Source organism: Scomber japonicus, chromosome 14, assembly GCF_027409825.1.
Source record: "Scomber japonicus isolate fScoJap1 chromosome 14, fScoJap1.pri, whole genome shotgun sequence".
Lineage (NCBI taxonomy): Eukaryota > Metazoa > Chordata > Actinopteri > Scombriformes > Scombridae > Scomber > Scomber japonicus.
The window spans coordinates 763,757-776,261 of record NC_070591.1 but is presented as its reverse complement, the minus strand read 5'-3'; the positions used below and the strand labels follow the sequence as shown (position 1 = coordinate 776,261).

The 12,505-nt window shown below is 38.9% G+C and overlaps 1 protein-coding gene across 1 annotated transcript in view; it reads left to right on the top strand.

Annotated features, from left to right (window-relative positions):
- Window positions 1-12,146: 12,146 nt before the first annotated feature.
- Window positions 12,147-12,505, top strand: part of LOC128373347 (NACHT, LRR and PYD domains-containing protein 12-like) — a gene marked incomplete at its 5' end in the record, with an annotated part of 11,719 nt that continues 11,360 nt past the window's right edge. Inside the window, 2 exons of the mRNA XM_053333640.1 lie at window positions 12,147-12,350; window positions 12,474-12,505. The exon at window positions 12,474-12,505 is cut by the window's right edge and continues 249 nt beyond it. Coding sequence (XP_053189615.1) covers window positions 12,147-12,350; window positions 12,474-12,505 — 236 coding nt within the window. The remainder of the gene's footprint in view (window positions 12,351-12,473) is intronic.

Sequence of the window (12,505 nt, the reverse complement as noted above, 5' to 3'; positions counted from 1 at the left end):
CCTCACACGGCCCTGACTGATCCTGATGTAGTTTGAACTCTGCTGAATGTCAGAGAGGAATCAGTGTTCACTCCTCCTGCTTTAAATGTATCTCTGAGTTTTTCATCTGCTTAAAATCAGTGTGTTTGTGACTCTGATTAAACTTCTAATTCATTCTGTTTATACTTTAAACTGACTTCATTCACTTTATACACACACACACACACACACACACACACACATATACACACGTGACTCAAACCTCAACCAGGAACTCAGAAATGACGTTTTGCTGCACACACACACGTGACTTCAAGTGAATGTAAAGAGGAACAAACAGACAGGAAGTGAAAGTATTGAGCCTCCATTTTAACGTCAGTCACCATTTCACAGTCAGTAGAGCAGAAGGAGGAAAACAGTCTGAGGCAGGTGAGTGTTAATATCAGGACTGTAAATAATGATTACTGTCATTATTGATCAATCTGATGATTATTTATCACATTCATTGTTTAGTTGATTAAATCTGAAATGACAGACTTTGAGGTGTTCAAGTCTTTCGTGTTTTCTGTGTCCTGCCTCAGGCTTCAAACATTCAGTTGCTTTGTTCCATGTTTGTTTTGCGCAACTTCTAATAAAGAAGAAGGGAGGAGCAGACAGGTAGGGAGTAAAGGTGAAAGTCCATTTAGACGCCATTTCACAGTCAGTAGAGCAGAAGGAGGAAAACAGCAAGTCTGAGGCAGGTGAGTGTTAATATCAGGACTGTAAATAATGATTACTGTCATTATTGATCAATCTGATGATTATTGATCACATTCATTGTTTAGTTGATTAAAGTGTGTCAGAATAATGTGAAATGACAGAGTTTGAGGTGTTAAACGTTATTTCCTGGTTTGTGTCTCGTCGTTTAAACTGTTGCTTTGTTCTCTGTTGTTTACTACAGCAGCAGAAATATCACACTAACTACAAACTCACAGAATTATAAAACAAATATTGTTGTAATGTAGATTATCGGTCGGGTCGCGGGGGCAGCAGCCTCAGCAGGGAAGCCCAGACTTCCCTCTCCCCAGTACCCCCCGAATACAGGCCCGGCCACCAGGCGCTCACCGCCGAGCCCCATCCCCAGGCCTGGCAGTCTTTAAAAGTGAAATTAAGGTCTTGCTCCCACTTAGCCCTAGATTTGAGGGTGTTGTTTGCTGAGAGATTTAATATTCTGCCGTAGATTAAGGATACAATACCTTTAGGATGTTGAATGTTTTTAAAGGTCTCGTCAGTTAAAGGAGAGTCTAAAGGATTTGGATGGCCACCCTGTTGTGTGCTAATGTAATGCCTAACCTGTAGGTACTTAAAGAAATGTGCAGCAGGGAGGCTGAGGGCATCTCCTAACTGTTCGAAGGATCTGATTACGTTATTTTCATAATGGTCTCTGAACGTTTTTATTCCCTTATTATACCGCACCCCTGTGAGTCCATCCCTTAGTACAGACGGCAAAGCAGGATTATTATGGAAGGGGGTGTTTCTATGTAGTGGGTTTACGCATTTGAGACGCGATTGTATAGCTGACCATAATTTGGATGTATGATTTATAAATGGGTTGTCAGTTTTATTTTTCAAAGTATAATATGACTGGATGAAAGGGATGCTGTGTGGAGCTGTTCTATTTGCTTCCAAGCAGGAGGGTTGTTCATCTCTGCCAGAACCAGATAGCTCTTAACTGGGCAGCCCAGTTAGTGGTTACATTTTTGATTCATTTTCAGCCATTGTTTTAGTTGTCCTTTAAAAGAAGAGTATGTGGGGCATTCCCTTACTGTTGAGGGAAGACTATTCCAGATGTCCCCCCCCCGCCTACCAGAGACAACACATTCCTCCCAAACGTGGTGCGTCTGTGGGGAATCTCACAGTCTCCTCTATCACAAGCCCTGGTGCTCAAACCTCCTGCAGACCTTTTCTGTATGAAGTCATTCAGTGGTGGTGGAGCAAGACCATGGAGACATTTGTACACAAAACCCTAACCCAAATCTAAAAGTTTAAAATTTTGAAAACTTAAAAAATTACGTTTTTCCAGGGTAGGCCTATTGCAGATATGGAAGGAGAAGGGTTTTCTATCCAGAGTCTTTAGGGATTTTTTATAGAGAGATTCTATTGATTTAAGTGCTGCAGTACATGCCAGTGACCAGCTGGTTAAGCAGTAGTCTATATGTGAGAGGACCAGCTGGTTAAGCAGGAGTCTAGATGTGAGAGGACCAGCTGGTTAAGCAGTAGTCTAGATGTGAGAGGACCAGCTGGTTAAGCAGTAGTCTAGATGTGAGAGGATCATACAATGTAAAAACAACAAAGCTGCACTGCTGGTTAAGGAGTTCCTGATCTGCCTGAAATTATCCAGGTTGTATTTGACAGAGTTTGACACTTTTTTGATGTGTTTCCTGAATGAGTGTCGAGTCCAGGATGACTCCCAAGTATCTGAAGCGAGCTCCTCCCCTCCCAGAAAAACACCAGAATGATCAATGTTTGGCGGCTTTTTAGCAAAAAACATACAGACACTTTTTTTAACATTTAAAGAAAGACATCAGTGAGCCAGTCCTGTACATGAGCCATAGCAGTTGTGAGTATTTGAGCGGCTTCTGTCGTGTTTTTCGCAGGGATGAAAATAACTGCGTCATCCGTGTACAGCTGTGCATTAACACCCTTACAGACATCAAAGAAATCGTTAATGTAAAAAGAAAACAAGATAGGTCCAAGTATGGATCCCTGAGGGACCCCTACTGGACAGTCCAGGTAAGGGGATTTGACACCGTCGACCACCACACACTGCTCTCTATCTGCAAGATATGATCTGAACCAACTGGGGGCCTGTGTAGAGAAATTACATTTCGACAGCTTGGTTAACAGTACTCGGTGCTCAACGGTGTCAAAGGCCCTTTTAAGATCCAGGAAAACAGCTCCCACACAGCTGTTCCTATCCAGGAGAGACAACAATAACAACAACAACAAACATACTTATAGCCGACTCTGTGGAATGGTCCGGAAGCCAAACTGCATCGGATGCAATGCTGTGTAACCGTTATTGAGATGTTCTACTAACTGTTCAGCCACCCATTTTTCTATTACTTTGGAGATGACAGGAAGGATACTGATTGGTCTATAGTTGTTGATTTCAGCTTTACTTCCGGATTTGAAGATTGGTTTCACCGTGCTCACCTTCCAGTTAGTCGGGACACCAGATCGCCTGATGGACAGATTTATCTGCTGCATGATGGGATAAAATAGAGACTCCATGTGAAGTTTTAAAAAATTAGTGTCAAATCCGTAGTTATCTTTGGCATTAGATTTGTTAAGAGAGCAAATAATTTCCATTACCTCTCTGTCAGAGATTTCAGTTATGTTAAAAACAGGCTGTTCGCAATTGACAGGATGATAAACACAGTCAGGTGCAGTGAACAGACTTGATATTTCACCAACAGAATTTATTAAAAAAAGAATTAAGTTCTGCAGCCAAGGTGACAGGATTTTTCACTAATTGATTCTTGATGTTTAGCTCCAGTCCTTTATTGCTCTGCTTGGTCTGTCTGCCAGTTAGGTTATTGATCTCTTTCCACATCTGATCCACATTTTTTTTAAATTTCCCATTGCACTCTCAATTATGTTTAAGAAGAAGTTTGCTTTGGCTTTTCGTAATGCTAATGTTACTTTATTTCGTGCTGATGTGAATTTTTGACTTTCAGTTATTAGACCAGTTTTCAGTGAAGTTTTGAGCAGCTGATCTCTAACGTTTAACAGTGCAAGACACTCATTATTAAACCAGGGAAGGGAGCTGGATTGCCTGGTCCTAAAGCTCCCTATCCTAGAGAAAGAAAACAGAACCTCCTTAATTTTTTTGAGAGAAGGAGTCAGCACTCTGGTTTATGTCATCACAGGAGATTAAATTATGCCATACCAATTCCTTAAGGGCTTTATCAACATTTTGCTGTTGGTTCTTAGGGATGAAGTTGTGATTTGGTGATTTCTGATGCAGATATCTGTGTGAGTTTAGGACAAGATTTTTATTGAGTTTCCAGGAAAAGAAAATCACATTATGATCTGAAAGTCCTGTGAAGAGGTTGTGACTCTTAGTGATTCTTTCTGGCTTATTTGAAAACAGCAGGTCAATTCTAGTTTTAGAGTAGTTTGTTATCCTGGTTGGTTGGTCAATTAATTGTGTTAAGTTAAAAGAATCAGTAATTGCCTTAAATTTTTTTCTATCTTTCTTATTATCCCAAATGAGAATGATCTCCTTTCTGTGATTAATTGATTTAAGTAAAGTCTTGAACTGATCATAAAAGCCTGTATCAGCTGAGGGTTTATGATACATGCAGATGACAGTAAGAGACATATTGGCAGAGAGGGAGATGCTTACTACAACAAATTCTAAATTGATTTCTCCAGGTAATTCTATCTGGCAACAGTTAAGAGTGTTTTTGATGTACAGTAGAACCCCCCACCTTTCCCATGGTCCCTATCTTTCCTAAAGACATGATAACCCAACATTGATATAGCAGCTTCAGGTGATGAGGAGGATAGCCAGGTTTCTGTGAGTCCCAGAAAGTCAAAGTTTGAGTTAAGTAGCAGATGTTCTAGTTGTTCTTGTTTAGGAACCATACTGCGGACATTTAGGTGACCACCGAGTAGACCCTTGATTTTACATCGTGTGTGTGTCTCCAGTGTTACTGGTTTACCTCTGAGACTCCAGAAGATGAAGAAAGAGGAGGAAGAGGAGGACGGAGCAGAGTCTGTAATATCCAGCTGTCTGTCTATGAAGAATAACCGGTCTAATCGTGAACCTCCAACCTTCAGTACTGAACCTGGACCCTCAGACACAAAGTAAGAGACTGATTAATCGATGATCGATAATTGATCAATAAAAATGTTGTCAATCACATGAAGTTTTTATGGATCAAATGCTGGTTTCAAATAGAAGTTGTGTTGCGTAGTGTGAGTCTTGAAGCAATGCAATGAATTTCACGATGTGGCAGCAATGAGACATCTTACCAACAGGGGGCGATATTTGACAGAGAAAACTGCTCAGCTACCTACCAGCTGCTGTAGATTGTAGAAGTCAAGATGGGAACAAAAGAAGGCATGAATGATACGCTCTGACTCAGAGGACGATAATAATGGTCTGATTTTTCAATTTAGGATCAAATTCATAACACCAAGATTCCCAACATTAGTTTTGACATATGGGCCAAATGTGCCAGTACAGTAAAAGTTGACTTTTGTTGTATTTCTAAAGCCAGCAATGAGCTCAGTTTTGTCAGTTTAGTTGAAGGAAGTTGAGACATCCAGTCCTTTATCACAGCTAAACAGTAGTGGAGAGTGTCTAAGTTACTAAAATCAAGTTTTACTGTAAAATATAGCAGAGTGTCGTCTGCGTAACAATGATAGGCTATACAACCAAAGTGACTGATTATCTGACCCAAGGGAAGCATATACAGAGAGAACAGAGTAGGACCCAGGATTGAGCCCTGGGGCATCCCATATAACAGCAGAGCAGATGAAGACACATAGTTACCATGGAGACTGAAACACATCTATCTGACTAATATGACACAAACCGCTGGAGAGATGTTAAAAAGTCTTCAGTGAAACTGATCCAGTTTGCAGCTGTAGATAAAATGTTTAGAACATGCAGAAGGAGATATGAACACAACTATTGATGTCTTTATTAAATCATTACTCTGTGACATGTTTCATGATACATCTGATCTTTACAGGAACTAATGATATGTGTACAATAATAGTTATTTCTACAGACACAGAGCAGAGTTTCCAGAGTCCAGCTGTCTGTCTATGAAGAGTGACTGGTCTAATCGTGAACCTCCATACTTCAGTAATGAACCTGGACCCTCAGACACAAAGTAAGAGACTGTTTCTACTGTAAACTGACCTGAAGATAATTCAGTTTAACATTTGTACCTTAATATTTTTACTGGTACATTTACCACATTGGTCTAAAGTGTCCAATGTGTTTGATGCCATAAAAAAGCATATTTGAGAATTTTCTTCCAGTTTTTTTTCCTGCATCTTCTAATCCACTTCTCCTCTATTGATCCAAATCATTGATTTAATTAATTTCAGGCTTTTAACTCCTTCAATGCCAGAAAATAGAGTCCCTGGTAAACAAAATGGTGAAAAAGCAGATGAAAAGGTGGTTATTACCAATATACTGAATGCAAATTGAATTTGGTTTGTGGGGATTATAACAGACTTGGATCATTGATGAGTAACAAGATTGATTTCCAGGTTTTTACATTTTTTGTAGTGTCAGATTAAAGAAATGGCTCCCATAGACTTCCATTATAATCAATTGGAATTGAAGTCTTCAATTCAGTAAGCTTGCATTAGTGTCCAATACCTTTCAAAGCAATACATTTGCAATTGAAATAACATTGCAATTGCAAATGAACACAACTATTGATGTCTTTATTAAATTATGACTCTGATATGTTTCATGATACATCTGATCTTTACAGGAACTAATGATATGTGTAAAATAATAGTTATTTCTACAGACACAGAGCAGAGTTTCCAGTGTCCAGCTGTCTGTCTATGAAGAGTAACTGGTCTAATCGTGAACCTCCAGCCTTCAGTAATGAACCTGGACCCTCAGACACAAAGTAAGAGACTGATTAATCGATGATCGATAATTGATCATTAAAAATGTTGTCAATCACATGAAATTTTTATGGATCAAACGCTGGTTTCAAATAGAAGTTGTGTTGCGTAGTGTGAGTCTTGAAGCAATGCAATGAATTTCATGATGTGGCAGCAATGAGACATCTTACCAACGGGGGGCGATATTTGACAGAGAAAATGGCTCAGCTACCTACCAGCTGCTGTAGATTGTAGAAGTCAAGATGGGAACAAAAGAAGGCATGAATGATACGCTCTGAGTCAGAGGACGATAATAATAGTCTGATTTTTCAATTTAGGATCAAATTCATGACGCCAAGATTCCCAACATTAGTTTTGACATATGGGCCAAATGTGCCAGTACAGTAAAAGTTGACTTTTGTTGTATTTCTAAAGCCAGCAATGAGAAGCTCAGTTTTGTCAGTTTAGTTGAAGGAAGTTGAGACATCCAGTCCTTTATCACAGCTAAACAGTAGTGGAGAGTGTCTAAGTTACTAAAATCAGGTTTTACTGTAAAATATAGCAGAGTGTCGTCTGCGTAACAATGATAGGCTATACAACCAAAGTGACTTATTATCTGACCCAAGGGAAGCATATACAGAGAGAACAGAGTAGGACCCAGGATTGAGCCCTGGGGCATCCCATGTAACAGCAGAGCAGATGAAGACACATAGTTACCATGGAGACTGAAACACATCTATCTGACTAATATGACACAAACCGCTGGAGAGATGTTAAAAAGTCTTCAGTGAAACTGATCCAGTTTGCAGCTGTAGATAAAATGTTTAGAACATGCAGAAGGAGATATGAACACAACTATTGATGTCTTTATTAAATCATGACTCTGTGACATGTTTCATGTTACATCTCATCTTTACAGGAACTAATGATATGTGTACAATAATAGTTATTTCTACAGACACAGAGCAGAGTTTCCAGTGTCCAGCTGTCTGTCTATGAAGAGTGACCGGTCTAATCGTGAACCTCCATACTTCAGTAATGAACCTGGACCCTCAGACACAAAGTAAGAGATTGTTTCTACTGTAAACTGACCTGAAGATAATTCAGTTTAACATTTGTACCCCAATATTTTTTACTGGCACATTTACCACATTGAACTAAAGTGTCCAATGTGTTTGATGCCATAAAAAAGGCGTATTTGAGAATTTTCTTCCAGTTTTTTTTCCTGCATCTTCTAATCCACTTCTCCTCTATTGATCCAAATCATTGATTTAATTAATTTCAGACTTTTAACCCCTTCAATGCCAGAAAATAGAGTCCCTGGTAAACAAAATGGTGAAAAAGCAGATGAAAAGGTGGTTATTACCAATATACTGAATGCAAATTGAATTTGGTTTGGGGGCATTATAACAGACTTGGATCATTGATGAGTAACAAGATTGATTTCCAGGTTTTTAGATTTTTTGTAGTGTCAGATTAAAGAAATGGCTCCCATAGACTTCCATTATAATCAATTGCAATTGAAGTCTTCAATTCAGTAAGCTTGCAGTAGTGTCCAATACCTTTCAAAGCAATACATTTGCAATTGAAATAACATTGCAATTGAAATGAACACAACTATTGATGTCTTTATTAAATCATGACTCTGTGACATGTTTCATGATACATCTGATCTTTACAGGAACTAATGATATGTGTACAATAATAGTTATTTCTACAGACACAGAGCAGAGTTTCCAGAGTCCAGCTGTCTGTCTATGAAGAGTAACTGGTCTAATCGTGAACCTCCAACCTTCAGTAATGAACCTGGACCCTCAGACACAAAGTAAGAGACTGTTTCTACTGTAAACTGACCTGAAGATGATTCAGTTTAATATCATTTGATTGACTGCATTATTTCTTTGTTTATATCTTTCATTTAGTGGAAAGAGTGTTTGATGCTGTTCTGAAATATTTATTAGTAGCTTGAACCAATATTTAATACAGGTTAAGTTGCAGAGGTCAGGTTGTTTAGTTTTCTTTGTAGACATGAACAAGTTAATGTGACAGTCCAGCATCAGCAGCAGTTACTTTAGTTTAACTGTCTGTAAATTAATTGTTATATAAAATATTTGTTATCATTTGATATTTTTACAGCACACATGTCAGACTTTGTGTTCTCAAACATGTAATTAAATCAGTAACAGTCTGGGTCCCTGGGCAGAAACAGCTCAGTGGTCTTTGGTTTTTAGTTTAACACACAGCATGACCAACAGGTTTTGGTTGGATGAGCTCAGTGACCGCTTGGTGGTGTAAGAGCTTATTGCTTGTAAATGTAGGCAGGAGCTAAACTGTGTAGACCTGATTAGTGATTAAAAGAATGTTAATAATGGTCTGATTTTTCAATTTAGGATCAAATTCATGACGCCAAGATTCCCAACATTAGTTTTGACATATGGGCCAAATGTGCCAGTACAGTAAAAGTTGACTTTTGTTGTATTTCTAAAGCCAGCAATGAGAAGCTCAGTTTTGTCAGTTTAGTTGAAGGAAGTTGAGACATCCAGTCCTTTATCACAGCTAAACAGTAGTGGAGAGTGTCTAAGTTACTAAAATCAGGTTTTACTGTAAAATATAGCAGAGTGTCGTCTGCGTAACAATGATAGGCTATACAACCAAAGTGACTTATTATCTGACCCAAGGGAAGCATATACAGAGAGAACAGAGTAGGACCCAGGATTGAGCCCTGGGGCATCCCATGTAACAGCAGAGCAGATGAAGACACATAGTTACCATGGAGACTGAAACACATCTATCTGACTAATATGACACAAACCGCTGGAGAGATGTTAAAAAGTCTTCAGTGAAACTGATCCAGTTTGCAGCTGTAGATAAAATGTTTAGAACATGCAGAAGGAGATATGAACACAACTATTGATGTCTTTATTAAATCATGACTCTGTGACATGTTTCATGTTACATCTCATCTTTACAGGAACTAATGATATGTGTACAATAATAGTTATTTCTACAGACACAGAGCAGAGTTTCCAGTGTCCAGCTGTCTGTCTATGAAGAGTGACCGGTCTAATCGTGAACCTCCATACTTCAGTAATGAACCTGGACCCTCAGACACAAAGTAAGAGATTGTTTCTACTGTAAACTGACCTGAAGATAATTCAGTTTAACATTTGTACCCCAATATTTTTTACTGGCACATTTACCACATTGAACTAAAGTGTCCAATGTGTTTGATGCCATAAAAAAGGCGTATTTGAGAATTTTCTTCCAGTTTTTTTTCCTGCATCTTCTAATCCACTTCTCCTCTATTGATCCAAACCATTGATTTAATTAATTTCAGACTTTTAACCCCTTCAATGCCAGAAAATAGAGTCCCTGGTAAACAAAATGGTGAAAAAGCAGATGAAAAGGTGGTTATTACCAATATACTGAATGCAAATTGAATTTGGTTTGGGGGCATTATAACAGACTTGGATCATTGATGAGTAACAAGATTGATTTCCAGGTTTTTAGATTTTTTGTAGTGTCAGATTAAAGAAATGGCTCCCATAGACTTCCATTATAATCAATTGCAATTGAAGTCTTCAATTCAGTAAGCTTGCAGTAGTGTCCAATACCTTTCAAAGCAATACATTTGCAATTGAAATAACATTGCAATTGAAATGAACACAACTATTGATGTCTTTATTAAATCATGACTCTGTGACATGTTTCATGATACATCTGATCTTTACAGGAACTAATGATATGTGTACAATAATAGTTATTTCTACAGACACAGAGCAGAGTTTCCAGAGTCCAGCTGTCTGTCTATGAAGAGTAACTGGTCTAATCGTGAACCTCCAACCTTCAGTAATGAACCTGGACCCTCAGACACAAAGTAAGAGACTGTTTCTACTGTAAACTGACCTGAAGATGATTCAGTTTAATATCATTTGATTGACTGCATTATTTCTTTGTTTATATCTTTCATTTAGTGGAAAGAGTGTTTGATGCTGTTCTGAAATATTTATTAGTAGCTTGAACCAATATTTAATACAGGTTAAGTTGCAGAGGTCAGGTTGTTTAGTTTTCTTTGTAGACATGAACAAGTTAATGTGACAGTCCAGCATCAGCAGCAGTGACTTTAGTTTAACTGTCTGTAAATTAATTGTTATATAAAATATTTGTTATCATTTGATATTTTTACAGCACACATGTCTGACTTTGTGTTCTCAAACATGTAATTAAATCAGTAAGAGTCTGGGTCCCTGGGCAGAAACAGCTCAGTGGTCTTTGGTTTTTAGTTTAATACACAGCTTGACCAACAGGTTTTGGTTGGATGAGCTCAGTGACCGCTTGGTGGTGTAAGAGCTTATTGCTTGTAAATGTAGGCAGGAGCTAAACTGCGTAGACCTGATTAGTGATTAAAAGAATGTTAAAATTGATCCTGAACTTCACTGGCAGCCCATGCAGTGAGGTTAAAAAAGGAGTGATGTGAGATCTAAGGCCAGTCCTAGTTATCAGCCCAGCTGCTGCATTTTATATGAGCTGAAGATGAACCAGGGAGCTTTAAGGCAGGTGGAAAGGACATTGTAGAAGTAAAGATGGAAACAAATGAAGACATGAATGATACGTTCTGAGTCAGAGGACGACAATAATGGTCTGATTTATCAATTTAAGATCAAATTTATAACACCAACATTCCCAGCATTAGTTTTGACACATGGGCCAAATGGGCCAGTACAGTAAAAGTTGACTTTTGTTGTATTTCTAAAGCCAACAATGAGAAACTCAGTTTTGTCAGAGTTTAGTTGAAGACAGTTGAGAGACATCCAGTCCTTTATCACAGCTAAACAGTAGTGGAGAGTGTCTAAGTTGTTAAAATCATCAGGTTTTACTGTAAAATATAGCAGAGTGTCGTCTGTGTAACAATGATAGGCTATACAACCAAAGTGACTGATTATCTGACCCAAGGGAAGCATATACAGAGAGAACAGAGTAGGACCCAGGATTGAACCCTGGGGCATCCCATATAACAGCTGAGCATGGTAAAAGCTGCATCAGTGAACATTAAAGCACAAATGGCTTCATACAGAACAGCCCACACACAATAGCAGAGCAGTCACTAATCAAGACTTCAAAGGGAACAGCTAGCATCAAGGCACCTCAGCCCCGAACTAAAGAAGGTTTTGACAGAGGTTGTGAGCGTAAGGAGATGGGAGCTGATTATACATCTTTCATTCATGTTTGCTAGCTTGCAGTCTTCTTCTTCTTCTTCCCTGACTTTGTCGGCACATTGTTGTCTCTGTCTAATTACTTAATTGAACTCTTGTAATCTTACTTTATTTCACATTGAATGTGTTGAATCTCAGAGTCTGAAGAACAGAAACTGTGTAAGTGTGTAAATACTGACAGTCTGAACTGTTTATGTGAGCTGCATGCAGCTTGTGAGCTGTCGGTTGGCCTCCACTAATGTCATGTGACATGAAGAATGTGTTCATGTCCACAGAGAGAGGAAGAGGAGGGCTGTTTCTGTGGAGGAGCAGCTGTCCTGCTGTTCTTTGTGTCAGGACGTCCTGAAGGATCCAGTCTCTACCAGCTGTGGACACTGGTTCTGCAGACAGTGCATCATCTCATACTGGGACCAGTCTGCTTCTTCAGGAGACTCCTCCTGTCCCCAGTGTGGAAAAAGATCCAGAACCAGAGCTGGACTGCAGACAGACAGTCAGACCAGCACTGTACAAAGTAAGACTGAAGATCTGTCTGCTGATGTCATCATCTCTGAAAACAGGAATCTACCTCCTCTATCTTACTGAACATTAACAGTCACACTGATTTCTGTTTCATTCTACCTTTTTTCTTCTCTTTCAGCAGAAAGTGGTCTGCAGGAGGTTTTAGATGAACATCAGATCAGTCTGAG